At 33.9% G+C, this 18607-nt stretch overlaps 1 protein-coding gene and 1 long non-coding RNA gene across 3 annotated transcripts; one reads left to right on the forward strand and one right to left on the reverse strand.

The window, feature by feature from the left end:
- Positions 1–999: 999 nt before the first annotated feature.
- Positions 1000–9027, forward strand: LOC149413359 (dnaJ homolog subfamily C member 30, mitochondrial-like). 2 transcript variants are annotated; one of them, XM_089644870.1, is made up of 5 exons: positions 1000–1335; positions 3380–3576; positions 6112–6199; positions 7005–7140; positions 8170–9027. In XM_089644870.1, the coding sequence occupies exons 2-5, from the start codon at positions 3394–3396 to the stop codon at positions 8384–8386; spliced, it is 624 nt and encodes a 207-aa protein (XP_089500996.1). In that variant the 5' UTR covers positions 1000–1335; positions 3380–3393; the 3' UTR covers positions 8387–9027. The 2 variants fall into 2 exon arrangements, with proteins under 2 accessions (XP_089500996.1, XP_089500998.1); XM_089644872.1 differs by having other exon boundaries at positions 1000–1166.
- A 2521-nt stretch (positions 9028–11548) lies between these two features.
- LOC149413360 (uncharacterized) lies at positions 11549–12365 on the reverse strand. The gene is made up of 3 exons (XR_016304256.1): positions 12282–12365; positions 12003–12182; positions 11549–11794 (listed from the first exon to the last, which is right to left on the reverse strand). It is a non-coding gene; the product is annotated as an uncharacterized LOC149413360 (long non-coding RNA).
- Positions 12366–18607: the final 6242 nt, after the last annotated feature.

Here is an 18607-nt window from a genome sequence, read left to right on the forward strand (position 1 = left end):
GTATATTTATGCCATCTCCAATCCAGCCATCTCGAAATGATCTCGTATGACAAATTTTTGAAATGATTTGTATGCAAAGCGGTGAATGAACTGTGTAATGAACTTTTTAATATTACTTTTCTATTGTTGATGCAATTAAAACGACTTGTGATTTTGTTGGGTATTTGATGAAACAAGGAATGAGATATGTCATTAATAAAATTAAGTAGATGTTGGCATTTGTCATACATCTTCCCTTCAAATTGTTCTCGAATAGCTCTATCTAGGGCCTTTTAGGTTCATAGGACATGTGCATGGATTCACATGGATGTGCCACTATAGAATAGAAACACAAAAATATCTTTTCTCTTACTGAAGTAACGACAGAAATTCAAAAATCAAATCAAAATAGTTAGATTTTTCCGTGTTGATAATGCTACGGATACACTTGCAAACCAACGCACGAGCTGAACAATGAATAATGGTAAACGAACGAACCAATTACTAACGGCGCGAACCGAAACGGGTTCGTTCCTTATAATTCATGGCTCGGTTTGCGCTTTAGCTCACAAGTATATAAATTTTCATTTTCCACATAAAAATAATGTATTTTGCAATAGATAATGGAAAAAAAATTATCATGAATCTAAAGGTCCTGGACAGAGCTATTCGAGAACAATTTGAAGCCGCGGGTAGGGTAAATATTTACTTTAATACCACTTTGCATACAAATTATTTCAAAAGTTTACCATACAAGATGGCTGTGCCAGACGATTTCCCCTCACCCTAGTATTCAAGATCATTCATACCAAATTGCAATAATAATGCTCTGTCGCGGGCTTTTAGGTTCATGAAACATATTTGAACTCGGCGTTGCTATATCAAAAATGTACAATATTTTTTGGTTGGGTAAGTACTAAAAATTAATGAAAATATTTCTTTGTTTTTTTTCCGTCATCTGACGTCTGACGTGAATATCTATGCATCTGGCGATCTGACGTAGAATTTTGAAATTTTCTATTTTCTAACCTGTGTTCTGCTCTGTCCGTCTAGAACTGTCAAAAGTATTTCGATTAATGAGATTGTGTGGCCTTCAATTTCCAACGAATGTCAACGTTTTATCTCAGATCCGCGATATTATACACACAACGTTTGACATTTATGTCGAATACTTTAACATAAGTTACGTAAGTACTTATTTTATGGTGATTTCTATTAGGCACTTTCGACTGTTGAATTTTCACCTATGTCGCCGAATTCATACTGAAAACTGTAATACGTAATAATTACATTATAAATACATCTGTAGAATGTGTGATCAATTCATTTGACATGGAGCCATAACATGCCTGACAGGTTAGTAAAACATTTTAAAAACAACACCTCCAAAGTTTTTCCCAATAATAATAATATTAAGATGATTTTTACAGCGCCGTTTTTGTGCAAAATCGCCTAGACTATAGACCAGTGTTCGTCAATCATTTAACACCACGGATCAGATAATCTGCAGAAATAAATAAAATACATTTTGGTGTATTTGTTTTTAAATATTAATATTATGAAAGGGTATTTTTATAGTGTAATTAATTAAAATGGTCAGTATTTCCCTAACCGCCGCACTCTTAGGCACAAATTACGGAAATCACACTTTGTATTAACAATTACTGCAATTTGAGTTAATTAAGTAATTTAGATTGAAACTAAACCTTCGCAAACGTTAAATCCATACAAGAAAAGTACAAAATGGAGGCAAAAGTATCGCTGAGGTGAATTTTGAACTTTGATTGAATAAAAATGTAATTGTAAAGCATATTCAACCATCTATCCTGACATAATTCGTTGTTTCTTATAGCAATTAAGTTGAAAGTGTAATTTCCATAATCTGTGCCTATTGAAAATGCGGCGGTTAGGGAAATATTTACCTTATGCATAGAGTGCGTCTAAATAGTAAACATTTCCCAGAGTATTCAAGCTATGTATTCAAGCTAATAGCAGAATCAGAGTGAGATTTTAGTCTTTGGTTTATGTTAGCGGAAATAGATAATTTAAAAGAATAAAGGGGCGCATATATTGGGCAAATTAATTGCAGTTATTTAAAACCAACTATCTACTATGTAGGTACTATTAAATCGGTGCGATCAAAATGTTTAAAATGCAAGAATTATGCATTTATCTGTCAGCACACTTTCATGATATTATTGTTTACATTTCGATTTTTAATTTTATAAAATAATACAAATAACTCAAGAATAATAATTAAGGGTAGTTCTACTTGAATGGCAGGAAAGGCATTACTGTCCAATAATTTTAAATCAATCTATATATATATATATTTTTTTTAAATGTGAACAGAGTCTTCCACGTCTTGTCTTTTGTGTGGAAGAATATTTTATCAAAAATAAACCATATTAAATCGGTGGAACAGGTAATACATCGCACCAGAGATGCGGACTTTTTTTGTAATGTTTTGTGCGAAAATGAAAACAATTTTTTTAGTAATGTAACAAAATACATACACTTTTTAGTAATGTAACAAAATACATACACTTTTTTGTTATGTAACAAAATATGTAGGTACACTTTTTAGTAATGTAACAAAATACGTACACTTTTTAGTAATGTAACAAAATACATACACTTTTTACACATTAAACATCAGTAAATGAAAATGGCCAAGCGCTGAATTTAACTTCAGTTTATGGAGTCGTACTTCAAAATTGGCTTTAATTTCAGACAATAATTTTATAATTGGGGTGTGTTTAGAACTATGTAAAAAAAAAACAATTAAATTAAATGTAATATTTTCAAAGATATTCCATTTTCTCGAATTGGTTTCCATCTGCATGAAGTGTGTTAATTGACCATAAAATCCACTGATTGAATAATCTCTAGAAATGTAATCTAAACCGATTCTAAAGAAAACTGATGTTGCCAATTTACGTAAAACCTTTGGACTCCCACGAGTAAGAATTTAGATATTTTGAAATTTTTGTTCATTTACATCAAAAGTAAGGAATATTAAACTTATTTAAGGCTCAACCATTTACCTCTTCAGTGAATTATTTACAGTACACCCCACAAACTGGGCAAGTATCCAGTTATTGAAAGCGGCGGATTGTAGTGCTTGCATACTTTTGACACATCTATATGCATCTCCTTTTAACACATGTTCGTGCATTCCTCCACCCAATTACCTGTACCTGTCTTACAGTGTGGAGTACCTACATGAGTGACATTGCAACAATTTACTATACATGACCCGTCTTTTAAGAAAACTTGTGCAGTGTACACGTTAAGTGTTCCCTCAGTGTGTTTAATTTGGGTCTATTACGGAAGCTTGTGCAGTGATCACCGCAGTGTCCCTCAAGGTCTTATTAAAAAAGCATATTCTTTCTTTCAGCCATATTAGCGGATATGTTTTCGGCCAAGTGCCAACGGTCCTGGCTGAAGGGCTGCCGCTCCAGGAGTTTGAGCCTTAGCGCCGTCAGTCGGGCCACACACTACGAGGAACTGGAGGTACCGCCCCGAGCTACGCAGGCACAAATCAAGACAGCCTATTATCGTCTGTCCAAACTCTACCATCCTGATATCAATGATGTAAATTTTCTCACTTTTATTATTTTAGTTACTATAATGTTTTTATAATATTTATTATACTATGAATTGGGTAATCTTTGAAATAATCGACAGACTAATAAACAATGCTTTATCACGAGTAAACAGGTCCATTGATGATCAATGTCAATTGTCAATGGGCTTACGTCATTGATGTGCGACTGACAGATATTTAATGGACCTGTCAATATTTTTGCTTTGTTGATGTCTGCTAAAACAATAGATAGGTAAAGGTAAAATACTGTATTATCTTGAAGCTAGCAGTCCACAATAGAGTGCTGGTACCTACTTTGATGTATGGCAGTGAGGCATGGAACTGGCAGAGGAAGGATGAAAGTAAACTGAATGCTGTAGAAATGAGATCACTCAGGTGTATGTGTGGTGAAACCATGTATGATTGTGTGAGAAATGTGGAGATCCGCAAAGAATGCAAGGCTGAAATAAGCGTAGTGAGTAAGGTTAAGATAGAGACGCTCAGATGCTTGAGTCGGGCCATGTCGCGAGTCAGAATAATAGATGAGTATGTATGAGACAATGTATGAATGTGAATGAGGCAAGGAGTATGTGCCAAGACCGAATTGTTTTGTGGTCCGTCCTCTCTGCCTCCCCCTGTCGAGAAACGGCGTGATGGTTGGTTAGTTAACTCTTGACAATCACAATATAATTCAACTACGAGGGTTATCTAGAAAGTAAGGTTACAAAATTTATGTAGGATTGAAAAATGCTTGTATTTAATTGAAATTCATAGGATTTTTCACAAATATATTAAACTATTCTAAATATAATTATAACGCCAACGCGATCGAGATCGAGACATTTCTGTAGTCAGGGCACTAGCTTTTGTATGCCAGTGTGATAAACCTCCGCCGCCAGATCTTTCAGCCACTTCTTCACAGCTTCCTGCTGATCTTTGGTGAAAACGTTTCCCACCCAAAAACTTCTTGAAGTTTACTGAAAAGGTGATTGTCCGAAGGCGTCAAATCGGGTAAATCGGGGGGTGGGTGACAATATCCCATCCAAACGATATTAGCTTCTATGAAACCCACGCGGTGCGGGGCCTGGCGTTGTCATGCAGGAGGCTGGTCAGCATTCCTTCTGCGCTTCTGAATGGCTATCCTGAGGTTTTTTAGGGTATTGCAGTAATCCCCTGCATTAATGGTAGTCCCTTTAGGCATGAAATCTACCAAAAGGAGCCCCTTACGGTCCCAAAAAACACTTTTCGGCTGAATGGGACGTCTTGAACTTTTTGGTGGCTGGGGAAGAGGAATGACGCCACTGAAGTGTTTGTCTTTTAGAATCTGGGGTGTAGTGAAACACCCACATTTCATCCCACGTCACGATAGAGTCAAGAAAAGATTCTCCCTCCTGTGCAATCCGGGTCTCGTACGGACGGAAAAAATTATTTTGTAATCTTGCTTTCTGGATGGTCCTCGTAAAAGTAAAACAAATTTCGCTCTGCGATGAAACTGAATTTAAAAGTGCTCCATAGATAGAGCAATTGAGTGAACGATTGTCAATAGCTCAGCGAAGCGATACATATCATTCCCTCTGTCAATGGGATGTCTCAATTGTCAATTGCCTCAGTTAACGATCAATTAGCAATTGTCGACCGCATCACAGACGCAAATTGAGGTTATTGACATTTGATATTGATATTTAATGTCTCCAGGGCGCTTAACAGGGAATGAAAAAAGATCCATTGGATAATCAGTCACTTTCTCACGCCTTCTCTTTCAAATTCCGTCACATTTGATGACTGAGAATCTGCTTCATTTTGAATTTTTGAGTGGTCTCCGCTTAACACAGATTCTCGCCTTGTTTTAGCTGTTGATCTAATTGCGATCATCTGTTTGACAGCCACGATTTGATCAAAAACTGAAACAAACTGAGATTCGGCAATTAACGGGTACTGTTCAAATATCGAGAATTGGTGCTGATTGTCGATTTGATTTGATTGTTTGAAACCATGTTATTTTTATCTTAAATATCTAATATTCTTTTGATAGTGTCCATCTTGATAACTGTTTATCAATGCTATTATTAGATTTGTGAACTTTTTTGATATGAGTAAATACTGAGGGCTTTTGTGGTCTAGCGGTTAAAATCATCGACTACAGATTCAGTGGTTGCGGGTTCGATTCCCGGCGTGATCAAATAAAATTAACATTTAATTAATATGTAGTATATTTGTGGCACCTTCCGGAGTGGTAAATACTCTCAGTATCACCCTGGTGCAAGACCTCCATTCAGAATCGAAATGTTGTTTGTTTGTTGTTTGTGACCAGATCTGAATAAGCAGGTACTTCCCAACCTTCCTCTTCCCATTGTTATTCCATTGACTCCCTTCAGCCTCACAACATGCCCCAGTTGTGGATACCATAGTCCAACTGGCTCCAGAAATTTGGAGCCTTGAGCCTTGCAACTCTTGCAAGGCACATAAAAATAAAATAAAAAGTCTAATGATAACCTAACCTCACTGTCTACACGTAATAAAATCTTATTTTTTTATTATTACAGGATGAAAAGGCAGCTAGGAAGTTTAGATCAATTACTGAAGCTTATGAGGTGCTAGGAAATTTAAAAACCAAGAGACTTTATGATCGAGGTAATAATCATATTATTACATTTCTTTTTAATAATTAAGTATTGCTATGAGTGCATGTTATTGCACATTTCAGAACACCTTCGTAACCTTCACTGGCTCCAGTGCCCTGAAAGAATCCAGTACAAATTGTACTGGATAGTGTTTAAATCATAGATTAAATTAGACTAGACACGGCATATTCATTTAAAAATAACCCCAACACAATTTTGGTTTGGTTCACATGCACATTTATGAAAAGGCCCACGCATTATGTCGCAATGCGAAATGGGCACTATGCATTGCGTTTTACCTTTTGTTGGTCTATTTTGCTTCTCAGCTATGCTGGGCAAGTTCATTTTTTTAATCACAAAAATAACCGAGTTCCTAATATTAAAATTTGAATTATGTCCATATTACACCTCCTCTGACAACAAATTCTCCGTGGTTTCGCTTACGAGTTTGAACGCTTGTACAAGGAGTTTAAACAGAGTTAGGTTGTTAAGTTCATCTCCATATTTGTGACGTACGCTACGTGGCGTTATTTTTAAAATGAATTTAACTAAACAGGGCTAATCTAGTATAATACATCAATGGTTTAAATCCAACAATGAAATATAAAATTTTGAACAAAAAAGGTAAAACAAAATCACCAGATTCCAAAATTTCATTTAAATTTTATTTAAACCAAATAATGTCAGAAATCACTAGTAGAAGTAAGTCCCTTAACATCCTGCAGATGTGTGAAGTGACATAAGAGGTACGAAGCTTAGCATTCTCTCTACCAACTTCCGCTAAAAATAGCTTGATTATTGATTTCTCTCTCCAGGAGTCTACGGTTCCACCTTCCAATCTGAAGACAGGAGTTCCACCACCTCCGCTGCGGGAATGGGAGAGCGCAGACCCGGCGATGTGCGGACACGGCCACCGGACGGCAGAACCAACTTATATGACATTGACGCGTGGTCAGTAAACACTTACCCCCTTACTGTTAATTTTACACAACTGACAGAATTTTTCAATGAAATAATGTCCTTTATAATGATATATTGAAACAATTTAAAAACTTTTTTACCGTTACCGGTTTCAGCTATCTTCAGATTGACTTACCAATTGGGTACGCCGGCCCTCAACGGATACCAAATTTTCGTATCCAATGGGTACCTTTGGCGTACGAGAGACTCGTTAAGAGTCTTTTGGAGTATTCGCTTAAAAAATTTTTTTAAAGATTTTCAACATCTGAAAATATTGTATCATTTTCACCACAAATAAGATAAAATTGAATTACCTCTGGCAGAAACATACGTCCAAAACACTTTTCTATTGGTTTTAGTGATTTATCTACTTATTAATGCCCTTTTTAGGAACTTTTACATAGGAATAGTATAAATTATACAGTTTTATACATAACTTAACTGCCTCAGTAACAATATTTTGTATTTGTTTAGTGATACATTGAAGAAATTTACTGACTCGGCATAATTATTTCCCTCCATTTTATAGTATTCTGGGCAATGAGGAATACATACGGTAGTTATAAAACAAATGCAGCATCTAATTCGCCAATTAACCGAGCTCTTCATACTCAAAATAATATTTGTCTTAACTCTAACATCGACATTTTTTCGGATTCACTGCCCAAATTCAAATGTGGCATCATGTCAATAATTTAAACTATTCAATGCGCATACATACAGACACACAAACACTCACCTATACATTACACACGTCACACACACCTATAAACTACATACGTCAACAGGTAATTAAGGAATAAACATACCACTTAGCAGACATTACTAGGAAACATATCATAGGTACCCAACATGAAATATCTTATTCCTGTATATTGTTTCATCTCCGTAAATCATGTACTGTTTGTTTCTATAATATAAAAAAATGTATTTAATCTGGTTATAAATCATAACGTTTAATGTTTAACACGTCTCTTAAAAATGACAAAGTTAAAATATGACATAATTTATTTGTTTTAGGACCAGAGAGCATTATGGGAAACAATTCCAACGCACTCAGTGGCTAAGGAACAATTACAAAGAAAGCAAAGTGGAAGCCAAAGCCGATGTCCATAATATCCAGTTACAGAAGATTTCTGCTTTCCTTTTAATAAGTATCATTTTTATTGCGCTTCAATTAGTTGGAATGAAGAATAACCACGACAAAACTGAAGAAGTCAACGACAAACTTGAGTAATGATTATTGTTATAATATTTTTAAAATTACGTAGTACTTTGTGATGGAACATTTATTAGGTTGGAGTGTTTCAAAGAAACTCAAATGTAACATTGTCATCAAAATGGCCAACTGATCAATGATTTTATAAACTTATAGACATGTTATTGTCTTACAAAATATGGCAAGTAACTTACACACATACGTTTCAAGTAAATTCTTAATTCAAACGTTAGGCATGTGTGACATACAAAGAATATAAATGTGTGTATGAACGAAATAGATTAGGATTGAGCAGCATTTGCGTATCTACTTAAAAGTTGCACCGAATACCATATTCTACATCATAGGAGTGATTGAGATGACACTTTGCTTACTCCTTTGCACTAATATGAATACGGAATGCTATACGACCTACTGCCAGTAGTACTGTCCTTATGTGTATGTGTCGTTACGTCTGCTGTCTCACTTACTCTAATGGAACTTAAGATCTTCAGTAAACAAGTGAAATAATTGTATTGTTTGTAATTAGCTGGACCCAGCCACGCGTGACTGCGGCTCAGTGTATCTGTGCAGATAGAGAAACAATAGCATGTGTTGCTTATAAGTCCCACAGATGGTGCTGTTTTAAAATGTTTTTACCTGTCACAGGTGACATCTATGTAATATAGATATATATAACCACGCGCATATCCAAATGCAACATTGTGTCAAATTTCAAAGCAATCAGTGAAGAACTTTTGGAGATTTAAGATTTTGAACAAACGAACATTTTTATTTATATAAATAATAAGTAATATGCGTCTATTTTCGAATGAAAAGTTATTCCTTGGCTTTCACTAGTGTTTGCTGAGTAATGAAAACATTTTGTCGTTACCACCACGCACTTTGAGCTTTTTACGCAATTTGGTTACAGATGCACATGACTTCACGCGACACATGACATTTAAGGCTTTGTATTAAGCGTTCAAAAAGAAGAAGAAGATGGTTTGAAAGGGAGATATGTAAATATGAATGTTAGAGAAAATTCGAAAATTGTGAAAATCAATTTATATGTATTATAAAAGTAAGTGTACAATGTATCTCCCGCTAAAACTCAGAAACGAGTCCCGGTACTATCAAGGGAGTTATATGGTGTGGTAGCCCTCTATCCCCCATCCATGGAAAAGGTTCCCATTTTTACCTGAAGGGCGTGCTTTTGAAGAAATATGGGCTGGAAGTTTCACCCTCTAGATATTTCTAGAACAGTCCAGAACATTCTGGAGTATTCGAGAGCATTCCACAACATTTCGGAACATTCTGGAATGTTCGGGAATAGTCTGGAATGTTCAATAACATCTTCTTAATATATAAAAATTCAGCCTAAAATAAAAAAAAAGTGAATGGTGAGAAGTGGAAGAAGTCAGAGGTGCCCGAGAAAGACAATAGCGGAGCATTGCAGGGGATCCACTAGTATTTAATAATACACAACTTGTTTAAAACAGAGCAAACATCTTTCTTTTAAAGATACACTGAATTTCATGTTAAATAACAGAATAAAATGTGTTTTTAATAATTTTCGGAGCATTTTGCGATTTTTTTCTATGGAGGGAATTTCATATAATTACCGTTTCCAAATGTACATATATTATTTTCAAAACAACACACATTTTTCTAGGAACTTAAAAACTAAGGGCGAGTTGTTTCGGAAAAAATCACGTGTGAGGAAGTCATCACAACGTCAATCCACTTAATTTTCCATAAATTGGGTTGTTTCATCGTCCGTCAAGAGAAAATTCAACGAAATATTTATGAAAATATGATCACCCAAAATCGGCCGGTTAACGCGATCCGCCATTTTGATAAAGATTGACGCATGCGCAAACGTCACAATTGCGATCTGACAGATTTTATGCAATACAATGTACCTATTAATGGTGATAACGACCCGACTATTTTGACAAATAACGCAAATAAAACCTAACGATTAAAATTTATGAAGTTAAAGGTTTTGTGGGAAGAAGTTTAGATATCTTTTCTACACATAATATTGTCGAAATTCGCTTTTGTATCGTTGGTTTCAGTGATTGAAAATGATAAAAAAACTGGTAAAAACATTCATAAGGTGCAAGTTTGTTTCTCTTGTCTACCAATGTATCAGAAACTATTGCCGACTGAAAAAATTGATATTTTAACAAACATTCTTCATGTGATTGACATTTTCGATCAAGTGAGACAGATACTTGAGTCGGCGAATGTCAAGAGCCGGAATAACAGAAAAGTATGTACGAGACGATGTATGAGTATGAATGAGGCAAGGAGTCTGTGCCAAGACCGACTTGTTTGGAAGTCTGTCCTCTCTGCCTGCCCCCGCGGAAATGGCGGAATGGTTTTATACTATAACAACAATCCATAAAATGTCTTCCAACGATATTTTGGTAAAATATTTGTGGGCTAGTCTGCCTAATAAATATTTGACTACATATTATATAGTGTCCACGGGATGTTCATTATATACCCCACCTTTCTACATGATTTCCTACACTGGATTTGAGTCACAGAAAGAGTTCACTTTATAAATAAAGAATAAAGCAATGAACGGACTGGCACAGTCATACTAAGCTGATATCTGCGTGAAGGACAATCGTACCTGTCTGGCCTTTGAACAGACTAGTTACCCTCACGTATGAATGTTTCATAGTTTGGGATGTTGCATAATTAGCATAAACCTGTAACTGGCATTAAAATTTTTAGAAGACAGTTAAAAACAAATTTCTTTAATTTCAGATATAAAATATGTGTTGAGAAGCAATATCAAAGTTTCATTACCACTAGTCATGGCTGTATAAAATTTACAAATACATAAAATTATTAAATGAAATGAGGGCCTCAGCACGGGTTGCGTACAGAGTGAGGCTCACATTACCAAATCATACTTTATAAAAAAGTTATTCTGATGTATCAATAAAAAATAAAATAAATATATTATAATAAAAAGACTATTGTTCTCAATATTACAACTTCTGATAAATAAGAAATAAAACGAAACCATGTTATATAATTTCAAATGCTTATTTATTTATAGGGGAAAAACTTCCACGTTGTAAATTATAAGTAACATCGGTACAATATGTTTTATATATATATGTAGTTGTATGTGGGTAGACGGTACAATGTTTATTTGCCATAATACATTGAGAGTGAATATCAAAATAATATAGCACTTATATCAAATTAACAGTACATAATAATACGGTTCTTGCTGACGAAAACAGTTTTGTTCATTTCCCTTGAACGTTTAATTTGAGAGTTGATATGGACACATGGAGATAATTTGGTTTCTGCATAGGAACAGCCATCATCCAAAACACAGACTTGTCATAACATCATAAACTCTGTCGCATTCCTTCAGTACATATGTATTTTTTTATCTCTTGGACTGCGATGACGCTAAAACAAGTATTAATAATATAATATAATGTAATATATTATATGGTACATGATAAAAAAAAAACACAAAATTAAGAATTATGTCAGATAATAACAAGAAACTGAGGGTGCTCTCAGTAAAGTTATTCGTAGGGCGTTAATTATTAATAACGTTAGGGAAATTCAATAAAGCATTAGAAATATCAAGTATATATCAATTGTTACCAACCTGGCACAAAGTTTTAACTACATAAACAGCGTTTAAATGTTTTACAGTCCTATAGTTTGGTTTAACTATAGTTTCCCTGGGCATTATATTGATTTCCTATCTGTTTCCACGATTCTGGTGTCATTTGAGCACCATTTTCTTCAGTGGCTTTTAGGTTATGTTTAGGAAGAACTTCCCATCCTGGAAAAAGATAGAATAAATCAGTAATACGATTGCATATTACCATATTAACTTTACTAAATACGTTATTAACTGAATACCAATAAAAACTATACTCACTGTTTTATTTATTTTGTAAAAAAATATTACGCACAACATACGAGCAAAGAAATCTGACAGAAGACGGACCTTTGCCCGCCTTCCATAGACAACTTGTGAGTGTTGCGGCCTAAAAATGAATTCCTATCGAACTCTCTGCAATAATTGTCCGATTCGGCGGGGAACACTGGAACGGATTATTCAAATATAACGGAAGCTTTTTCGGAGTTGAAACAACCCAATTTGTATTTGAATAAAATCGACGTGAAGATTTTCTTACATTTGAATAGAACTCGGGAATCTGAATAATTGTTCAGCTTTTCCGAAACAACTCGCCCTAAGTATTCAAGAATCGGGGACTTTACAAATGTCAAAAATACAAAATGGGGCTGATTGGCACTTTGATGAAAACGTTACATTCGATTTTTTATGAAACACCCAAAACTAACTAAGATGTTTATGTAAATATTACTGCTTTCAAGATATTTATTTTTATCTAATTAGCTAGATTATGTTTGTCGATTAAAATTATCATAAATATCTCAAATAAATAATATGAAGATTATGTCTGTGGCAGAACATGAAGATGCTTTGCTCTGGGCCCAAGAGTTGTGATTGTGATGTTGATCTCAATGAGATGATGATAAAAAATATGAAAAGCGGTCAGTGGCTGAGTTGGAATCGCATTTGGGTCCCACCCAGGTGCACTGTGTTCAATTCCTCGGCTGGCTAAGTCATCCATCACAACGAAATCAACATTTTCCGCTTAGTGTGGTGGTACTAGGAGATTTTCAAATATTGTCAGGTTATTTGTAACCCAGGAATGTTAGGACGGATTGTTTCGGAGAATTTGAACAATTCTTCAAATTTCAAAGTTAATTTTCAAGTTCTGTGAAAGATTTTTTCAAGTTCTGTTATTATTTAAGTTATGTTAAGCAACTAGCCTATAATGATATGGTAACAGAACTTGAATAGAACTTTCACAGAACCCGAAAATGAACGTTGAAATTTGATGAATTGTTCAAATTCTCCGAAACAACCCGTCCTTAGTCTATCTTTAAAAAAATCACAATTGTAATTTTAATGAATTATTTTTCATCATACATACCTACATAATAATATTTCAATATTATCCTGGTGAGATACCATCATTTATAGAACCTAAATACCGATTAAAATGACTTTATCTATGTTTAGTAACCAAATCTGTACAACTACCTTCCTCTTCCTTCAGCCTCGTAACATTTTCAAAAACTATGGTTGCAATAGTCCTTCTAGTTCTGATGTGAGGAATCACATAAAAATAAAATAAACCTAACAACTGGCATGTAATTCACTCCAGCGATAGCTACCCATATTTGGGTAGCACTGTAATGCCCTTGAGCGATAGCTACCCATATTTGGGTAGCACTGTAATGCACTTGAGCGATAGCTACCCATATTTGGGTAGCACTGTAATGCACTTGAGCGATAGCTACCCATATTTGGGTAGCACTGTAATGCACTTGAGAGATAGCTACCCATATTTGGGTAGCACCACTAATGCCCTTGAGCGATCGCTACCCACATTTGGGTGGTGATAATTCGGTGAAACACAGGTGGATTCATTGGCTTTAACCTTTGGTGTGCCAATATACCTGTAGCGGATATGCTGGTATCTCAACGCACTGTCTTCGATTTTATGATTCTTTGTACCTTACAAAATGCTCCTAGCATACTAAAATATACTTTATTCGCTTGGCAATGAAATAATGTATCTTAATAATAACCTTGCTTGTCATTTCGTCACTTGTAAACATATTTATTTTATCTATGAAAAGTGCATTACAAATTTTGTGTCGCATAATTCAAAGTGGTAGATACTTACAGTATCAAAAACGCTCTGGTGAAAGACCACCATCAGAATCGAAACATAGCTTGAAATGGCTTTACATGTGTTTGGTGACCGGATCTTAATAGCCAGGTTCTTTCCACCTCGACTCCCAGCAGTTGGACTCTTGTGCTATACAAAGATTTATCAAAATCTGCTATATATTTTGTCAAATTGCACATATTAGTATTAGTTAGAAATAATAATATAAATTGTAAATAAAATATGAATGTATGTAATTACTGTAAATAATATTAATAAATAAAAATAAAAAATCATATTTTCAATAGAAACATTGTTTTATTTAATATATGCAACGGAATGAAAATTAAAAAAACAGCTGATTCGACCTAGAAATTCAATATATAAAAAGTCATGCAAATTTCAGAATGCCAGAATTTTCGCTGGTTCAGAAAACGGATTTTACACAATATAGTGCAAACATAACATTATGGAAACGTGAGCGATCGACAAAATATGTTTACAGCTTGAAATATTTTTATACTCCGAAAGCGAGGACTTTTGTCAATCAGAACGCGCCAATCAACAGAGCGACTTAACTGCGTAACGATTCTGCATTGACAATCGACATTTTTAACGTCACTTACAGACAGTTCAGCAACTATCTTTTATGCATGTTGCAAAACAGTAAAACTGCTCACATGAACTTTTATACTTACTTTTACCTCAAATTTGTAATCTTCACTATTCACAAATTAGCGCGGAGAACATGTATAAATAAAAAACAATAATTCAGATTATCATTATTTTAATCATTAATTACGTTTTGAATAGTATTCATCATTATTATCAAACTTAAATTAAAAATAAATCAATAGGTATCACAAGCAGAGTTGACTTGAACAAAGTACCTCCTAACACAGATGCATTGCTTGCGTAGATCATGTTTCAATTATTAACATTGTTATTTGACTTTAATTTAAGTATCATTTCCAAAATTGGAATTGATTATGTGAAGGATTCATATAAGCAATAATGTAGGTACCTACCTATCAAAAAAACAAATTTTGGATATTTGTGATGCTATTAAGTGTTACTAATTCCTGCATAAGATCTCATTCGATGAACTCAAATTTGCTTTAAATTTAAGTGTCGTTTTCAAAATTGGAATCAATGTATGGAAGAATTCAGATATGAGATAAAGTAGGTACCTGCAATATAATATTTTAACCACTTAATGCTAGGGTTTTTTTTATAACAATATGGTAAAAATGATATAAGCCGTTCAAAAAGACGACCGATCTCTGAGGCAAATTTAAACTGCGTAAAATACATCGCTAACTTTGACAAGCCTTACTCGTGTTAGCTAAAAATAGAACGCTGCGAGTCGAAACCGGCGAGCGTCACTCTGGCTAGCAGAAATTGCAACGCATTTAGCGCGCGAGCGTGACTCGTTCAAAAGCACAAAGCGGTTAATTGGCGTTTTCAAAATTGGAACTGATTTGTCAAGAATTCAGATATATTGTGATTTTTCACTGGTAATAATATTTGGCTAATTTATATAGCGCCTTTTCTGTGAGAAATCACCTCAAGGGCGTAGTAAGGTGGTAGTATATAATAATTAGTAAAAGAACACGCTTTTAAACATTCCAAAAGCTTTTTGAATATTAACATTTGTTATGTCTCTGCTTTACTTGCAGATTTCTGTGTTGGGAACTCTTTGATAAAGTAAAAGGTTCTACTTGTAATTGTCTTTATTTACGTTCAATAATTAAGTCTGGATTTAGCTACACTGTTCATTACCCGAGGGTTGGTAATTCTCTGTTTCTAGAAGCTTGTTGTCTGTCAATAATATCCCACAGGCAATTGCTACACTCTAGTGACATCTGTCAGACTCTGGAGTAAGCTTTATGACTAGTGCCATCTATCGCTTGAATACCCAACTTATTACCATACATCACAATATTCAAAAGATTGAATGAAAAGATTAATATTATTATATAAATTATATTATTGTTACACCTGCTGTCTTTGTCTAGCTAGTAACAATGAGTAGACACAAGCAAGACAAAAGCCTGACGGCAATGCATACACCAATACACAGGACGCGTTTTTTGTCTCAACTCTAACTGTGAGACCTATAGCCCACTCATACTATTATATAAATAAATAAAAATAGATATAAGTGTGCCCATTATATGTATTTTCTTAATTTCAACATCAGTAACTCTCGCACCTTCATCCCACATACACATCCAAATAAAACTAGATTATATAATCTTTTCTAAGAATTAAAAGAAGATGTGTTACATTATAAGATAACTTAATAAATTAATTTATACCATAGTAATTTTTAAACACACTTTTTATGCAATTTATTTAAGGCGAAGCACCACGAAGTAATACAAAATCACATGTTTTTGATTTGAAAATTTGATTGCTTAGAAATTTAATTAAATACTGCGAGTAAAACTCATCTCGGCCTTCAAATTAATCGAGCATTTTTTTAAAAAGTTTTTTTATAAAACCAGAGAAAAATAAAGTATTAGGCCTATAAAAAAAGCTTTAAAGTTTACTCTTACTTACAAACCCCTTTCCGGTTACGGTTTTATTGTATAACGTACCCCGCCACGTATTGCTGTGGCTTAGTTTGTATGTGCCTGATAGAGAAACAATAGCGCGAGTTGCTTTTACGTACAGCAGATGGCGCTCTTTTACAAAAAAAAACCCCTCTTTTTTCCTGTCACAGGTGACATCTATATAATATAGGTATGTAGTTAAAAACACATGCGTATTCGAATGCAAAGCTGTGTCAAAATTTCAAAGCAATCGGTGAAGAATTTTAAACAATGTGGCAAATTAATTTCTTTAGAAAATAATTGAAAAACATTTAAATATTTGTGCCTGAATTTCTCAAAATAAAACACACTATTTGGTGATGTTTTTTCTAGCATAAATCAAAACAGGCAGCTTGTGTTAATCGGGAATTCAAACCTTATCGCCATCTACATAAGGAGTACTATTGTTTGCGGCCCGATTGAAAATGTTACACAACGCGGTGCATCGCCTTAGAACTAAAAATATAATGGTGTTTTGAAAATTCACCAAGTGCAGGCAAATCATTTTAAAGAGAACATGTTTGAATGTATAATTATAAAGAGAACATGTTTGAATGTATAATTTTAAAGAGAACATGTTTGAATGTATAATTTTAAAGATAACATGTTTGAATGTATAATTTTAAAGATAATATGTTTGAATGTATAATTTTAAAGAAAACATGTTTGAATGTATAATGTTAAAGAGAAAATTTTGAATGTATAATTTGATAAAAAAAATTATAATTCCGTGTATATTTAGACTCCCGGTTCAATTCAGAAATGTTATTTTTTGTTTCATTCTTCAGTTTCCCAACAAAAACAAAATTACTATTAAATTAAATAATATTTTTTATCCACCCAGTACACCACTAAACAAACTTTTTAAATTCTCTTTAAAATGATTTACCTGTATATACTACTATTTATTGAAAATAAATAATTATTATGCATTGTTGGCAGTGGTCATCTATAAAAGATAGACAGATGGACTTTTATTATTAACTAGCTGTACCCCGCCACGCGTTGCAGTGGCTGTCTCTCTGTGCAGATAGAGAAACAATGGCGCATGTTGCTTTTACGTCCAACAGATGGTGCAGTTTTAAAAAAAAACATGTTTTTACCTGTCACAGGTGACATCTATATAATGTAGGTATGCAATGTTGTGTCAAAATTTCAAAGAACTTTCGGAGATTTAACATTTTGAACAAACCAACATTTGCATTTTATATTTATATAGATTTAAATAAGGTAAAAAAATCTGTCTGCAATCAAGAGTGTTATTCTCAGAATAGCACTAGTGAAACACTGCGATTTAGAATCGAAACGGTATTGTAAATTTCTTTTGTCGCTGTGTTTTTATGTGACCAAATCTGAATAGCCAGGTTATTCACCACCTTCTCCTTCCTTTTCTCCGTCCCCACTCCCTTCAGTCTCACAAAATACCCTGATGGTGTGGGTGTCAAGTCCCATTGGTATTGGGCAGCTGGGACTATTGTGCGGTATTCATATTTAATAAAAGGTTTTGATGACTTAAGGGGAACAGTTGCGCGGCCTTTTTCATACAAAACTCAAAATCGGATTTGAAATACCCAACCAAAATGAGAAATTATTCTGTTTATTTTAAAGGTAAAGTAAATATGTAGTACGGATTTGTGATACTGTATTTATTTGTCTTTCAAATTATTAAATAAGGCCCTTTAAAGAAATCGGTTTTTCACGATTTTAGAGTCAAGTGTGCCAATTATGACTTAATAGTAATTATAAAAAAAATAATCTTACCTTTTATGCAAATATAAAATAAAATAAATATGAATTGATAAAAAACTATTTTGATGGCCTTAAATTTAAATGTCTAACGAACGATTTACGAAAGTACACAAAAATTTTTGTATACATAAATTTTAAATTCAGACTCA

This window comes from Hesperophylax consimilis, chromosome 22 (assembly GCF_061612785.1).
Source record: "Hesperophylax consimilis isolate HC1 chromosome 22, BYU_Hcon_1.0, whole genome shotgun sequence".
Lineage (NCBI taxonomy): Eukaryota > Metazoa > Arthropoda > Insecta > Trichoptera > Limnephilidae > Hesperophylax > Hesperophylax consimilis.